General features: G+C 52.9%; 2 protein-coding genes and 1 pseudogene across 2 annotated transcripts in view; all 3 read left to right on the forward strand.

The window, feature by feature from the left end:
- The window catches only part of LOC100858937, a 109110-nt pseudogene that overhangs the window by 65221 nt on the left and 27549 nt on the right, over window positions 1–16340 (forward strand).
- LOC121106719 (protocadherin gamma-A5-like) lies at window positions 1543–10548 on the forward strand. Its single transcript, XM_040647069.2, has one exon. It carries the CDS (start codon window positions 1841–1843, stop codon window positions 4505–4507), a length of 2667 nt encoding a protein of 888 aa, XP_040503003.1. The 5' UTR covers window positions 1543–1840; the 3' UTR covers window positions 4508–10548.
- Window positions 11462–16340, forward strand: part of PCDHGA2 (protocadherin gamma subfamily A, 2) — a 48275-nt gene continuing 43396 nt past the window's right edge. The window contains exons 1-2 of the mRNA NM_001245037.2: window positions 11462–13506; window positions 13921–14168. Of these exons, the coding sequence (NP_001231966.2) occupies window positions 11682–13506; window positions 13921–14168 (2073 nt within the window). The 5' untranslated portion in view covers window positions 11462–11681. The remainder of the gene's footprint in view (window positions 13507–13920; window positions 14169–16340) is intronic.

Here is a 16340-nt window from a genome sequence, read left to right on the forward strand (position 1 = left end):
TGGTACGTGTTATGGATAAAAAGCCCAAGAACAGATTGCTACCTCTATGATAGTGATGACCTTGAAGGAGAAATAATTGTTTTGTCCCCTCCAAGAAGAGACTTGCTTACAAGCAAATGAAGATGCACCTTGAACTGTCAGTGTCTTCCAGGTACTCTGTGAGATGCCTTCCTAAAGCAGATGCAACTATACCCTGCAACAGAGTTCCCCAGATGGGACAGCTGGAAGTTTGTTTCTTTACATCTAGTAGCGAGTTATCATGTAGATAACTACCGGCTTGCAGGAAAAAGTTTTTGAAGAACAGAGTCATGCTCTTCTGTGCATTTTGAAGCAGTAGTAGCAGAAGATCATCGAGCATTCAATATGCCCATCACCTCTGATGTAGCTGTGGCATGCTGGCTACCTGACACCATGCTACAAACTGGTGAGGAGGACTTGTGTTCAGTCCCACCATTTACATGTTGGCGTCATGCCTTGGAGGTCTGGAGCACAAAGCCTATCATCTCAGAGGTCTCAGGGCAGATCCTGGCTCCTGCACTATAGAATCACTCAGAAAAGACTTCTAAGATCATCCAGTCTTACTGTCTACCTATCACCAATATTTCCCATTAAACCTTTTCCCTCAGTACAACATCTAAAAGTTGCATGAACATCTCCTGACAGCTCTCTCAGAGAAGAAGTATTTCTTAATATCCAGTCTGACTCTCTCCTGGCGCAACCTGGGGCCATTCCCTCCAGTCCTATTGCGTCTGATGTGGGAGAAGAGGCTGACTTCCTCAGCACAACCTCCCTTCAGTTAGTGTAGAGTTTTTCCCTTACAAAATGCCATGTTTGTTCCACGTGAGCTGTTTGGGATCTCACTGGATCCAAAGCAAAGCTATTCTGTTTATCATCATTCTCTGAATTAGAATCCAAGTGAATGTGCTAACTGTGTCCCCAGAAACAGAAGCAACTTTCAAATGGACTGGACAATGATGTGTGAAAGAAGGCAGTAGATGAAATGCTTAAATAACCATGACAGGGATCTATGTTTTGGTTTGGGAATTCCATTTCCTATTGTAATTGGGTATGTTCGTGGAACGTGGCATCCCTTTCCTGTGTGTCATGGAGAGAAGGCAATGGCTTTGTCCAGGCTGCTGACATTGAAACTACGGAAATGGCAAATGTTTGTAGACTTCGTGGCTGGAACAGTGTTGGAAAGATGAGGAACATTTCCTTCAAGAAACACTGAAAGAAAGGTCAACAGAGTTCCCGATGCAGATAGACCTTCTGAAAAGACTCAGAAGAATTTAGAGAAGTAATAAAGATTCTTCTTACTCAGTGTTAGAAATAACGAACTGCAGGGGAACTCTGCACTTTCAGTCTGAGCATAACCACTTAGGATAATAGAAGAATTACGTTATCCCACTGAAGAATAAAGACTGGAGGAAGCGAAGAAGACAAAGCATTATTTCCAGGTTCCCCCGGCAGGGACAGCGGCAGCGTTCGGTGGAGCCGTGCGTGCAGTGCCGGGCGGCGGCTGCGGGCGCCGCTGTTCACCGCGGAGGAGAGGAAGGAGCCGAGCGTTGCACGCAGCCCCGCCCGCTGCGGGCCGGCTCACTCGCTCACTCAATCGCTCGCTGTGTCGGCGTCCGGGCGGGCTGCGAGCGGCCCCGTGGTGCGGTGCGGAGCTGCAACGAGGCGGAGGGGCGGCGGGAGCGGTCGTCAGCGGCCGCCGAGACGCAGCCGAAGGAGAAGGCGGCGAGAGAGAAGAGGAAGAAGAAGTCGGAGACGGAGTGGCGCGGAAGCGGCGAGCGTGAGGTGGCGGCGGTGTTGCGGTGGCGGCGGGGCCGTGCGGGAGATGTACGCGGTGAAAGAAGGGCGCTGCGGCCGGAGGCAGCGGGCGCTGCTGTGCTGCGTGTTGGTGGCGGCGTGGGAGGCGGTGCGGGGGCAGCTGCGCTACTCGGTGCCCGAGGAGCTGCCCAAGGGCTCGTTCGTGGGCGACGTGGCCAAGGACCTGGCGCTGGAGCTGGCGGCGCTCGGCGCCCGCGGCGCCCGAGTGGTGTCCCCAGGCAGGACGCAGTATTTTGTTCTGCATGCGAGCAGCGGGCACTTGGTGACGGCCGAGAGGATAGACAGGGAGCAGCTGTGCGAGAACGAGCCACAATGCGTGCTGCGCTGTGAGCTGATCGTGGAGGGCGAGATGAAGGTTTATGCAATCGAAGTGGAAATCACGGACATTAACGACAATACGCCCAAATTTCGTGTGGAAGAAATGAAACTGAGAATGAGCGAGACGACAACCCCGGGATCGCGCTTTCCATTACGGGTTGCACAGGACCCGGATGTGGGTGTGAATTCCCTGCAGAGCTACACGCTGAGCGGCGACGAGCACTTCTCGCTGTCCGTGCAGGCGGGAGCCGACGGCGAGAAGCGTCCCGAGCTGGTGCTGGCCAAGGCGCTGGACCGGGAGGAGGCGGCGTTTCACGAGCTGCTGCTGAGGGCGAGCGACGGCGGCGACCCGGCGCGGACGGGCACGGCGCGCATCCGCGTGGCTGTGCTGGACGCCAACGACAACGCGCCCGCGTTCAGCCAGGCGGTGTACACGGTGCGAGTGCCCGAGGACGTGCCCGTGGGCTCCACGCTGCTCCGCGTCACCGCCACCGACCTCGACGACGGAACCAACGGGGACGTGAAATACACAGTGAATAAAATTACTGACAAAGCTTTGAAGTTATTCCATCTTGACGCTAAAACGGGAGCGATTAAGTTGGCGATGAACCTGGACTTTGAGGAAGCACAGTCGTATAAACTAGAAGTGCATGCACGGGACGGAGGAGATCTATTCGATACGGCAACAGTGTCGATCTCGGTGACGGACGTGAACGACAACGCGCCCGAGATTTCGGTGCGTTCGGCGCTGAGCGAGATCTCGGAGGACGCGGCGCCGGGGACGGTGGTGGCGCTGCTGCACGTGCAGGACCGCGACTCGGGCGCCAACGGGGAGGTGCGGTGCAGCCTGGGCGAGGGCGTCCCGTTCCGGCTGGAGCGGGCGCTGGACGACTACTACAGCGTGGTGACGGCGCGGGAGCTGGACCGCGAGCGGGCGTCGGAGTACAACGTGACGGTGCGGGCGGCGGACGGCGGGTCGCCGGCGCTGCGGAGCGGCGCGGTGCTGGCGCTGCGGGTGCTGGACGTGAACGACAACGCGCCGGTGTTCGCGGAGGCGCGCTACAGCGCGCGGCTGCCCGAGAACAACGCCGAGGGCGCGCTGGTGCTGACGGTGCGCGCGTGGGACGCGGACTGGGGGCAGAACGCGCGCGTGCGCTACCGGCTGCGGGAGGGGCGGCTGCGGGGCGCGCCGCTGTCGTCCTACGTGTCGGTGCAGGCGGAGACGGGCGCGCTGTACGCGCTGCGCTCGTTCGACTACGAGGAGGTGCGCGAGGTGGAGCTGTGGGTGCGGGCGGAGGACGGCGGCGCGCCGCCGCTCAGCAGCAACGTGTCGGTGCGGCTGCTGATCGCGGACGAGAACGACAACGCGCCGCAGGTGCTGTACCCGCCGGCGGCGCCGGGGCCGGGGCCGGGTCCGGGATCGGGCGCGGGCGTCGGTGCGTGGGGCTCGGCGTCGGGCGCGTGGAGCTGGGCGGGCGTGGAGCTGGCGCCGCGCTCGGCGGAGCCCGGCGCGCTGGTGGCCAAGGTGGTGGCGGTGGACGCGGACGCGGGGCAGAACGCGTGGCTGTCGTACGAGCTGGCCAAGGCGACGGAGCCGGGGCTGTTCCGCGTGGGGCTGCACAGCGGCGAGGTGCGCACGGCGCGCTCGCCGCTGGCCCGCGACGCGGCCCGGCACAGCCTGGTGGTGGTGGTGAAGGACCGCGGGCGGCCGGCGCTGTCGGCCACGGCCACGCTGACGGTGGTGCTGGCCGAGAACGTGGCCGAGCTGCTGTCGGAGCTGGGCAGCGCGGCGGCGCCGGCCGAGCCCGCCGGCAGCCTGACGCGCTGGCTGGTGCTGGCCGTGGCGGCCGTGTCCTGCCTCTTCCTCGCCTTCCTGCTGCTGCTGCTGGCGCTGCGCCTGCGCCGCTGGCGCCGCTCGCGGCTGCTGCCGCCGCCTTCGGCCGGCGCCGCCTTGCGCGGCGTCCCGGCCTCGCACTTCGTGGGCATCGACGGCGTCCGCGCCTTCCTGCGCTCCTACTCGCACGACGTGTCGCTCACCGCCGACTCGCGCAAGAGCCAGCTGCGCTGCGCGGGCGGCAGCTGCTGCGACACGCTCCCGGCCCGGCCGCCGCCCGACGAGGCCGCGCCGCTGCGCGGGGAAGACGCTGCCGCCCACCGCGCCGCCGAGCCCGACGGCCTCCCGGTGAGTGCTGCCACCGCCGCGGCTCCCCACTCCCTGCCTTCCCGCTCGCCTCTCGCTCCGGTCTTTGACTCCCCCTGGTGTCGCGTTTTCCCTTCTGCTCTCCAGGTTTCCTTTGATGGCGAATCTGTTACTAGTACCTGTCTCTTTCTTCTCCTCTATCCTAATTCTCTCTGATGTTCGGCGTTAACGGCTCTCTTCTGCGGATTGTTGTCGCTCTCTCTGTTGGGCAACGTTAGTGACAGTTCACTATCCGGAGGCGTGTAGAGATAGTCTTTCCGGGACGTGTGAAGTGTTAGCACTTTCACTGCCTCCTTTCAGTTCGTGCCGTGTCCTCCTCTCTCAGCTATACCCGAAGGCACGCGACTCACTCGTCAGATCAAGCTATATCCGTAATAGATTCCTTATCTTAAATAACTCGTTAGTTGAACTCGTTCTTTGACCTATCTAAGACGGATCTGTGTGGCATGACGTCTGCACAAACGCAAGCTATGGCAGCTGCAACTGTTTTTCGTGATCCAGACTTCAGGTTTTTGCTGTTTAGTCTTCCTGGTGAAAGAAGATTGACATCTGGTGGTTGACATGTTGGAGTGTGGTTTCACTGTTACGTTGCCTTTTCTGTTTGTCCTAGTCCAAATTACTCTGCTTATCCTTTCCTCCTTTACAACTCATTCCTCATCCTTCTCTTCCCCCACCCGTAGCAGTGATTTGACTCACTCTTTGGATGGCAATAAGGGCAATAAGAATTGTCAGTTCACGGATTTGGTTAGTTGAAAATGGTTTTCCAAATCTCACGCTTGGTCATCGAGTTGTCAGTTTGTCTGAGTGTGAAATTTAAGCAGTAGGACACTGTACTTACGGCATTGATACTACGCAACTGGATAGAAGCCACCTTTCCTTTCCCATCTGAGGTAGCAGTAGGATTTTGTTAGCAGCATTGCCATTGGAGTTCTTGTGTTTCTGTTCTTATGTCCTAATCATTGTCTGGCAGAAAGAATGATATCTGTGTAGAATCAGGGCAGACATGAAATAGTTCATCTTGCTTTTATTGTACCTCTATAGATAGTAGGTGTTCTTGTTCTTTCTGTTTCTACCTCGTTTGGGATTTTTAATTACTGGATGTATTTGTCTGCTGCTTTTCTATTTTTCCTTAATCTTGCCAGCAAGTGGTGTTTGTGTGACTTGAAACTGGTCAGAGGATCTTCGCCTGTCTGTTGAAATTTGACATTTCACAATATTATGTTTCCTCTTCCCGCTCCTTTCTTCTTTTGCCGGCAGTACTTGTATTACTAAATTCAACACGCCTTTACTTCTGACTTCCCCAGTTTGCACTGAGTTTTGATCCTGACATCCTCAATGTGCCTAGCCAGTGTTTCGCTTTCCCTGTGTAGAGTGCGTTTTTATTATTTGGAATTCTGTATCTACATGCGCTTCCCATTGATAGCAGTGGGTTTGATCAATGTCTTTGATGAATCGAACGATCAAATCATCCTTTGGCGATACCTATTCGCCTGTTATCAGAATCAATCGCAATCTTCACAGTTCGTAGTGTTTACCTAATGCTTTGGAATGCTGTGTGTGAATGGCTTGTGAGGGATACAGGGGATTATTTTGGTGATTCGCAGTCTTTTATCCATATCCTGATGACCTCCTATCAGTAGATCTGGGCGTATTTTTCTAACACTTTCTGTGGCATCTGCCATGTTAGGATTTTATCACTTTAATGTCTAGTTTCATAATGTTTGGGCAGATGCAAGAGTGATGTCTCTGCAGTGACAATGCTGTTCGTCACTTTGGTACATTAAATGTTTTTGCCTTGTTTCTTTTCAATTTCTAAAGACTGATCTCAGGGTGGTTGATAACCTATTGAGAACTGGAATGCCATAGATAAACGTCCAGCCGGGGATCAGTTTCCACACCTGCCTTGAATTGTTAAAGCTGTCAGTAGGAAGAACTTTCTATACTTAGGCTTCTGTAAAATATCACTGAGTGAAATGTTGCTGTTCATGATCAAGTTAGTGCCAAGTGCTCTTATGTTTAATCATGACAGTAAAGTCTGTGAATGTTGGGAAAGGAGAGTGAGAGACTGGTGCTGAGCATAGGAAAAAGGTATTTAGAGTGATACGAAGATGGGTATGGTTTGATTTCATACCTGGTGCAAAGGTCTGTGTTGTTTACACTACAATCCTCATTTCCCTGTCATTAGAGGCAGCAATATTCTCTTTGAAATGAAGATTTCTTCCAGATTGTTTGTGGGACAGTTCTTTAGAGCTAGAATGGTGTATAATGGCAGTGTTTATTTATCCATTTATGCCTCTCTAGTTTCCTATATCCCTGTGATGTACATTTCCTTCACTGTGATCTTCATGTGTTCAGGCCTATACTTCCAGGGTGGTTGTGGTTCGTGTTTTCCATTTCTGGCCAATGCTTTTACATTGGGAAATGCAAGTGTTGTATTACAGGAAATCCTTCCTTCCTTTGACACGGTCTCAGTCAGCTGTAGACAAGATTTTTCTCTGTGTGGAAATAAGGAAGTAGAAGATCTCAGAAGTATAAACTTCCAAAATAGTCTCACGAGGAGAGGCTTCAACTTCTGGTTTCTTTATTTCTGTGTGCTTCCAACCATGAGTTGGCTTTGACTGCCGTGTTATACTTTGCATTGTTGGCAGGGTTGGATAACTTCCCAATAGCTCATGTGCTGGATATGTTGGGTGAGATGGTCTTGAAGCAAAACATTATTGTCCCTATATATAATTTCTATTAAACATTTAAACTCCTTACATCTTATCTGCATGATGGGAACAAACAGCTTATCTTTTGAGGGAAAAAATGTCCTTGTATCCACCCCTGACATGGTCTTGGTACACATGGTAGAGAAATGGGCTGGGCTACCGTTCCAAGCTGTTTGTTATGAAAACATATTGAAAACAATCATAGGAGTATTATTTGGGAATGGCGTGGGGATATTCTTCCTGAAGAGGTTCTGGAGGAAAGAGGATTGTTTCACCTGTGACCACACAGGAATGGAGCAGAGTTTGCTGGTGCGTGATTGGTATTGGTAAGAGTCTCTTTGTGGGTCCATCACTCTAACTTCATGTTGAATAGCATTTGCCAAAATTGTAGAACAACATCTGAAGAGTGGTAGGTAATATTTTCACTTGTCAATTTTGCCCCTTTTTTTTTTTTTTTTTTTTTTCTTGTATGTGTATAGCAGTCAGGAATAGTCAGGAAGAGGACTTGGATAAGCTTAAGTTTCCCTGAACTGACACTGAATGACATGCTCTTCCTAGGAGCCAAAATGTTTCTTAAAGTTGGATATATCCATGGTGCAAGTAAAGGTTGTGAATGCAACAAGGATGGTGAGTGACTGGATTTGAATTTGAATAGCAGTTGGGTCAGCTTTGTTGTTGTGTGGGCGATGGTTTGATTTCATTGTTGCTGTCAAGACCTGTAGTACGTACGCACCATTTTATCCCAGATCCAACATCTTACTTTGTAATGATAATCCTCTGATGACAAAATTTGTCTCTCTATTGGATGATAACGCCTATCTCTAATGGCTTATGAATTTTGAGTGAAACCTCTCTTGTATCTAGATGTAATGTTGTGATGGAGAGTTTCTTAATAGCTGTAATTCTGTTCATAGGGCTTTGTTCCCAGGGTGGCTGTGATCCACGTTTCCCATTTTCTGAACAGAGCGTATGCATTTGGAAACAATACGGCTGTGTTGCAGAAACTCCTGACCTTCCTTGAGCAAGTCTCAACAAGCACATGAGGACAGACTGTTTTGTTTGACAAAACTGAGACTGAATCCGTCATGGTTTGAGTTGTTAGAGTTAGGGTAGTCTGGTTACTTTGAGGTTGGGCTTGACAATCTTGAAGGTCTTTTCTACCCCAAGCAATTGTATGATTCTATGGTGGGTTTTTTTTTTTGTTTGTTTGTTTGTTTGTTTTGTTGATTTTTTTTTTAATAATTTGAAAAAGTTCCCGTATTAACTCTTTTTTATTTAAAGTTTCATAGTCTTTGGAGATGAGCGGGAGAGTTGGAATCTTTCTGAGAAGTGGTGATTTTTTCCTAAAATGAAATCTTCCATTGTGCAATTTATGGGAAGAATTTAGGGCCCTACTTGCAGCTTAAGAACCGATTGGATTCCAGGTGTAGTGGAATAGGATTTCAGTTTCCATAGAGAAGACCATTATTCCCTCTGGAGTTTGTCAGCCTCATTTCTCTTTGAATGTTTCCACGTGCTGCTGGACTGATTGACAGCATTTCCTGCCCTTATGTCCATGTACATATGTTGAATTGGAAAAGGCAACAAAAATAGTGTTGTATTTATTTTCATTTTAGTAATGTTTTATGTCTTCGTGTGTCACTAGCTGGGTATTTCACGAGAGCCAGAGCTGGTGAGGAGTGGCAGAGATGTGCGGGTACCTCTTTGCTCTCTTCCTTTTTTATGTCTCTGCTGCCGACGTAAGCCTTAAAGGATAGGAAGGTCCATTAGAATTGTGGAAATGAGGGAGTCGTTTCCATACTTTGAATGTGTAGAGCTGTCAAGGATAAAACTTGGATATATTTCTCTTTCAAAGCAATGTCAGAGAATCAAGTTCTCTTGCGATTGGCTGGCATATCAGCAGGAATGTGTATACTGTCCATGGTGCTGAAAAGGTCAGAGATTTCAGAGAGGTGCGTGAGAGCTTGGCTTAGAGTTTGGAAAATCGTTGGGTTCAGAAGGCTCTGTCTGGCCTCTTGGAACCAACCCTTCTTGTCTGGATTTCCTTTCACATCTGGTGCAAATACCTGCAACTGTTTCTGCTATGATCCTAGCTTCTTTGTCCTTGGAGGCAGTGTTGGTTCGCCAAGAATCTTGCATTTGGCAAAAGTTACATATGTAGAGCAGGCCTGAGAAGTGAAAGAGACTGAATGCAGCTGTAGGTACTGACTTCTGTGATGTTAAAGGAAAAGAAGAGCGGAAGAGTTGTGTGGGGAAAGATGTTTCCTGAAAACCCTCATCTAGCACCATACCAGGTGCCATATAGTGCTGTAAGATTTCACCTGCATGTACACCTGATTGCATGTCCCTGATGGGACAAGATTTCCTTCGCACCAAGTGCCACGGTGTTTTCTTCCAGTGTATGCGTAGGAATCTCATTAGAAATTGAAGTGAACTGAAAGCAGGGCCGGGGTTTTCAACTGTTCCAGACTGCAAGCATGCAAGCATACTAGAGGGATCTGGTGGGTGCCAAATGTCCAAACAAAGAGTGGCAGAAACTATTTCTCTGTCACTTTTGTGTGGATGCTCTCTCGTACATGTCTTGGTTTTCCAAAGGCTAGAGATTACTGTTCTTGCAACATAGACATAGAGTTCACAGGCAGTACAAGAGCATCAAGCCTTCCCTTGAATCAGGAAGCTTGATGGGTCAGCAGTGTACTTGACTGTACCATGTTTTGATTACTCATACTGTGTCAAAGTTAGTGCCTATTTCACTGAGCCCCTTTCTTCCAGTGTTGTGACAATCATAACTGACAATCTTTTCTGTACAAGCCTTCAACCAGCACCACTGGATGTAAATTCACCTCACACGGAAATGCAGCTTGAATTTTCATTGACTTCCAAGTGCTCATTTTAAGGCAAAGTCGTATCAATGGAACTACACACTGCAGTAGTGCTCCTCCCATGGACCTGCTGTTTCTTTATAATTAGAATCAGAAGTATTTGAAATGACTGAGCTACTGGTTTGCAAGGAGAAGTTCTGAAGGACACAGCCATGCTCTTCTACCCATTGTTGTAATCAAGAAATAGCAAAAGGTCAACATTATTACGTACACGGATGACCTCTCAAAGCTCTGTGCCATGCTAGTTATACGGAGAAGTGGTACAGACTTGTCTGCAATGCCTGTGGCCACTTCTTCTGGGTTGTTCTCATTTCTTGGAAGACTGGAGGCACAGGGCCTGCCATCTCAGAGGGCTCAGGGGATCTCCTAGCTCTTCATCTAACCCAAAAAGGAGGAACAGCAGGGACTGGGAGCTTGACTTCATGATACACTGGTAAATGTGCATGGGACATTCCCTTCACAGTGTGTTACGGACACATGGGAAGGGTTTATTTCAGTCTGCTGGCATGGAAATTACAACAGAAACCGGGAGTGAATCTAGCACTGAGTTGTGGAAAGACTAGAAGAATAATCCGAGTTCATGGTGGAGAAGCTGCTACTGGGAGAATTTTTTTTAAAAAAACAGCAACAGAAAACCACTCAGAACTATTTGGAGTTGGAAGTAAAAATGAAAAGCTTATGGAGAACATAGCCATGCTCTTCTACCCATTGTTCAATCAAGTGGAAGTAGAAAATAACCAAGTGTTGAACATGCCCGTCACCTCTGATCTACCTGTGGCATGCTGGCTACTCGGGAATGCAACCCAACCGCACTAGTTATGGGGAGGGCTGAGGAGGGCTTCTGGCTCTGCACCATGACAGGGAGGAATCGTTTGGTTTGGGAACTCCACTTTTTGTTGAACTCTGCTATGATCACGGCACATGAAATTCATTTCCTGCGTGAGATGGAGAAAGTGTGATGTTTTTCTAAAGGCAACAGGCATGGAAGTAACAGAAATTGCGAAAGTGTGCAATACTCAGATTATTAAAGACACATGGAAAGCTTCGGAACACTACATTTGAGTGCGATTGCATGGACAATCTATAGATATCCCCACGGAAACAGTCCTTCCGCAAAAACAGCTAAAGACTCAGAAGTGTTAAGAGATGGAATAAATCACAAAGATTCTCCATGTTCTGCGAAAGAAATAATGGACAGAAGAGGAACTCTCTGCCGTCCCCACGTAAAGAGCACCTTCAACAAAATATTACGTCGTCTCAAACAAGACTAGAAGGAGTGGAAGAAAAGAAATGCCGGTAACATTACCGAACTGATGAGAGAGGGCAGCGTGTAGCGGTCGTGCGGTGCCGGCGGTTCCCTCGGCAGAGGCAGCGGCGGCGCTCGGTGGAGCCGTGCGTGCAGTGCCGGGCGGCGGCTGCGGGCGCCGCTGTTCACCGCGGAGGAGAGGAAGGAGCCGTGCGCTGCACGCAGCCCCGCCCGCTGCGGCCCGGCTCGATCGCTCAATCGCTCTCAGCGTGGGTTTCCGGGCGGGCTGCGAGCGGCCCCGGGGTGTGGAGCGGTGCTGCAGCGAGGCGGAGGGGCGGCAGGAGCGGTCGGCAGCGGCCGCCGAGACGGAACCTGTGACGAAGAAGAAGCCGAAAAAGAGAAGTGGAAGAAGAATTGGAAGTCGGAGCGGCGCGGAAGCGGCGAGCGTGAGGTGTCGGCGGTGTTGCGGTGGCGGCGGGGCCGTGCGGGAGATGTGCGCGGCGAGAGAAGGGCGCTGCGGCCGGAGGCAGCGGGCGCTGCTGTGCTGCGTGTTGGTGGCGGCGTGGGAGGCGGCGCGGGGGCAGCTGCGCTACTCGGTGCCCGAGGAGCTGCCCAAGGGCTCGTTCGTGGGCGACGTGGCCAAGGACCTGGCGCTGGAGCTGGCGGCGCTCGGCGCCGGCGGCGCCCGAGTGGTGTCGCAAGGCAGGACGCAGTATTTCGCTCTGCATGCGAGCAGCGGGCACTTGGTGACGACCGAGAGGATAGACAGGGAGCAGCTGTGCCGGCTGCTGGAGAAATGCGTGCTGCGCTGTGAGCTGATCGTGGAGGGCGAGATGAAGGTTTATGCAATCGAAGTGGAAATCACGGACATTAACGACAATACGCCCAGCTTTGGAGAGGGACAAATTGAACTCAGAACGAACGAGATGGCAGTTATAGGAATGCGCTATGCGCTGAGGCGAGCTCACGACCCGGACATGGGAACGAATTCCCTGCAGAGCTACACGCTGAGCGGCGACGAGCACTTCTCGTTGTCCGTGCAGGCGGGAGCCGACGGCGAGAAGCGTCCCGAGCTGGTGCTGGCCAAGGCGCTGGACCGGGAGGAGGCGGCGTTTCACGAGCTGCTGCTGAGGGCGAGCGACGGCGGCGACCCGGCGCGGACGGGCACGGCGCGCATCCGCGTGGCTGTGCTGGACGCCAACGACAACGCGCCCGCGTTCAGCCAGGCGGTGTACACGGTGCGAGTGCCCGAGGACGTGCCCGTGGGCTCCACGCTGCTCCGCGTCACCGCCACCGACCCCGACGACGGAACCAACGCAGACGTGAAATATTTATTTCAAGAAGTTTTAGAGCAGATATCGAATACATTCCACATAGAACCGAAGACTGGAGCGATAAGTCTGGTGAGAAATCTGGACTTCGAGGAAGCCGATTTCTATGAATTTCTCGTTCAGGCACACGATGGAGGTGGTCTTTCTGATGATGCGAAGATCACAGTCTCGGTGACGGACGTGAACGACAACGCGCCCGAGATTTCGGTGCGGTCGGCGCTGAGCGAGATCTCGGAGGACGCGGCGCCGGGGACGGTGGTGGCGCTGCTGCACGTGCAGGACCGCGACTCGGGCGCCAACGGGGAGGTGCGGTGCAGCCTGGGCGAGGGCGTCCCGTTCCGGCTGGAGCGGGCGCTGGACGACTACTACAGCGTGGTGACGGCGCGGGAGCTGGACCGCGAGCGGGCGTCGGAGTACAACGTGACGGTGCGGGCGGCGGACGGCGGGTCGCCGGCGCTGCGGAGCGGCGCGGTGCTGGCGCTGCGGGTGCTGGACGTGAACGACAACGCGCCGGTGTTCGCGGAGGCGCGCTACAGCGCGCGGCTGCCCGAGAACAACGCCGAGGGCGCGCTGGTGCTGACGGTGCGCGCGTGGGACGCGGACTGGGGGCAGAACGCGCGCGTGCGCTACCGGCTGCGGGAGGGGCGGCTGCGGGGCGCGCCGCTGTCGTCCTACGTGTCGGTGCAGGCGGAGACGGGCGCGCTGTACGCGCTGCGCTCGTTCGACTACGAGGAGGTGCGCGAGGTGGAGCTGTGGGTGCGGGCGGAGGACGGCGGCGCGCCGCCGCTCAGCAGCAACGTGTCGGTGCGGCTGCTGATCGCGGACGAGAACGACAACGCGCCGCAGGTGCTGTACCCGCCGGCGGCGCCGGGGCCGGGTCCGGGATCGGGCGCGGGCGTCGGTGCGTGGGGCTCGGCGTCGGGCGCGTGGAGCTGGGCGGGCGTGGAGCTGGCGCCGCGCTCGGCGGAGCCCGGCGCGCTGGTGGCCAAGGTGGTGGCGGTGGACGCGGACGCGGGGCAGAACGCGTGGCTGTCGTACGAGCTGGCCAAGGCGACGGAGCCGGGGCTGTTCCGCGTGGGGCTGCACAGCGGCGAGGTGCGCACGGCGCGCTCGCCGCTGGCCCGCGACGCGGCCCGGCACAGCCTGGTGGTGGTGGTGAAGGACCGCGGGCGGCCGGCGCTGTCGGCCACGGCCACGCTGACGGTGGTGCTGGCCGAGAGCGTGGCCGAGCTGCTGTCGGAGCTGGGCAGCGCGGCGGCGCCGGCCGAGCCCGCCGGCAGCCTGACGCGCTGGCTGGTGCTGGCCGTGGCGGCCGTGTCCTGCCTCTTCCTCGCCTTCCTGCTGCTGCTGCTGGCGCTGCGCCTGCGCCGCTGGCGCCGCTCGCGGCTGCTGCCGCCGCCTTCGGCCGGCGCCGCCTTGCGCGGCGTCCCGGCCTCGCACTTCGTGGGCATCGACGGCGTCCGCGCCTTCCTGCGCTCCTACTCGCACGACGTGTCGCTCACCGCCGACTCGCGCAAGAGCCAGCTGCGCTGCGCGGGCGGCAGCTGCTGCGACACGCTCCCGGCCCGGCCGCCGCCCGACGAGGCCGCGCCGCTGCGCGGGGAAGACGCTGCCGCCCACCGCGCCGCCGAGCCCGACGGCCTCCCGGTGAGTGCTGCCACCGCCGCGGCTCCCCACTCCCTGCCTTCCCGCTCGCCTCTCGCTCCGGTCTTTGACTCCCCCTGGTGTCGCGTTTTCCCTTCTGCTCTCCAGGTTTCCTTTGATGGCGAATCTGTTACTAGTACCTGTCTCTTTCTTCTCCTCTATCCTAATTCTCTCTGATGTTCGGCGTTAACGGCTCTCTTCTGCGGATTGTTGTCGCTCTCTCTGTTGGGCAACGTTAGTGACAGTTCACTATCCGGAGGCGTGTAGAGATAGCCTTTCCGGGACGTGTGAAGTGTTAGCACTTTCACTGCCTCCTTTCAGTTCATACTGCTTCCCATTCCCTCAGCTGCATCCGAACGGAAGCGAGTCACTCGTCAAATGAAACTCTCTGCATAATAGCTGCCTTATCTTAATTAACTCGTTAGTTGAAGCTCTTTCCCCGCTTATTGCCGTTGTCTTTCTAATGGACAGTTTATCAAAACGTTAACGACCGCGGCGGCTTCCGAGTCCCTCCCTATTCGCTCTCCTCTCGCTCGCGTTTTTGACTCTTCCTCGTATCGCGTTTCCCCTTTCCTCTCCTTTGTCCTCCTTCGCTCAGAAGTTTCGTCTTTTCACCCCTAATTGGCGGAGTGTTGTTGCGCTCTCTGCTGGGTGCTGTTAGAGACGGTGCTGTACTGGATGGCTTGTGGAGATATTGTTGCCACGTGTGATCTGTTTGCACTTTCACTATCGCTTTACAGTTCGTTCTTTATCCTTATCCGCTGACGCCTGTAGTAGTACCTGAGTAGTACCTGAGTAGTAGTAGTAGTACCTGAGTAGTACCCAAAGTACCTGCCTTCGCTGGTTCCCTTTTATCCTAACTTCCCAATCATGCTATCCCTTCCTTCTTTCCTTATTGGCTGAAATACTCAGAGGATACAGACTTCCTGGTTCCTCTAATATATGTTCTCCATTGTATGTGACCTATGAAGCCTGTGCTTTAAGTCCAAGGTTGAGAAGATTAAATTGTGTATAGACCTTTGTAACTAAAACCTTACTTGCTGAGAGTGTACAGGCCGAGTGGAAATGAACTGGCACATATCTGCACAATAACTTGTGAGCAAGAGCCTCTCATTCTTGAGCCTCTGCATGCATGATTTTATTTGCATTGCATCTTCAGGCTTCTTTTATCTCAGCCTCGAAACAGAATCTTAATGACTCCATGTAAAACTTAAGATGCACCTCCTTTACCCTTGCCATGTTGTTTGTTTCTACACCATGATGTGTTGAACAAGACATGTCTTTCTGTCCATCCATCCTCAGGTTTATATGCACGTCTTAGAGAAGTAAGCTGGGCAATTTGTCCTTTCACAATGTCCACGATGATTCGTGGTCTTTTATCTTTGATCTATCAAGGTGGGAGTTGGCTCTGCCTTTGCTAGCAGCCATATGGTATAGCAGCAACAGCCATGTTGCCAAATCCAGATGTTATATTTTTCTATGTAATCTTCATAGAGATAGAAGATCTGGAGGTTCTTATGTTCACAGTGGTTTCATTTTACAAGTATAGAAGATAAGTGTTATGAATGAGTTTATCACAGTTGTTATACTGTCTTCACCTTTTGAACCTGTCCAAATTATTCTGTGTATTCTTTGGCCCGTGACAGCTCATTCCTTCTTGTCAGTTCTGCCCCCAGAACCAAGTGACTGGAGTCACTCTTTGGGTTCGATAGAGTTGCCATTTTAAAGGGCTTGTTAGTTGAGATGCTTTTTGCAAGTCACACCTTTGGTTACTGAGTTATCAATTTGCCAAAGCATGAAATTTGAGCAAGGATATGCTCTGCTTTTGGCATGGATACAGCATGCATTGATCCAAGCCACCTTTCCTTTCCCATCTGAGGTTGCATTTCATTAGCAGTATTACCGCTGTTGTTGTCTGATCTCTTTTCTCATTTTCTAATACTTGGATATAAGAGGTAATGATCTCTCTGTTGTCATGACAGTAGATATGATGGAGATCAATTTACTTTTATTTTACATGTGCAGATTATAGATATTCTATTTCTTTCTTTTTCTGTGTTTTTATTTCTTCACTTTATTTGGCTTTATGTTGTTTCACTATATGTTTTGAATGACTGATGCTGGGGCCTCCGTGTGACTGGTATCTTTCCAAGTCTGGATGCTATCAGGGCTTTG

The sequence above is a fragment of the Gallus gallus genome, chromosome 13, assembly GCF_016699485.2.
Source record: "Gallus gallus isolate bGalGal1 chromosome 13, bGalGal1.mat.broiler.GRCg7b, whole genome shotgun sequence".
Taxonomy (NCBI): Eukaryota; Metazoa; Chordata; class Aves; order Galliformes; family Phasianidae; genus Gallus; species Gallus gallus.

Coding starts and splice junctions, on each gene's coding strand:
- LOC121106719 (XM_040647069.2), top strand. CDS start 1,841: ATGTACGCGGTGAAAGAAGGGCGCTGCGGCCGGAGGCAGCGGGCGCTG.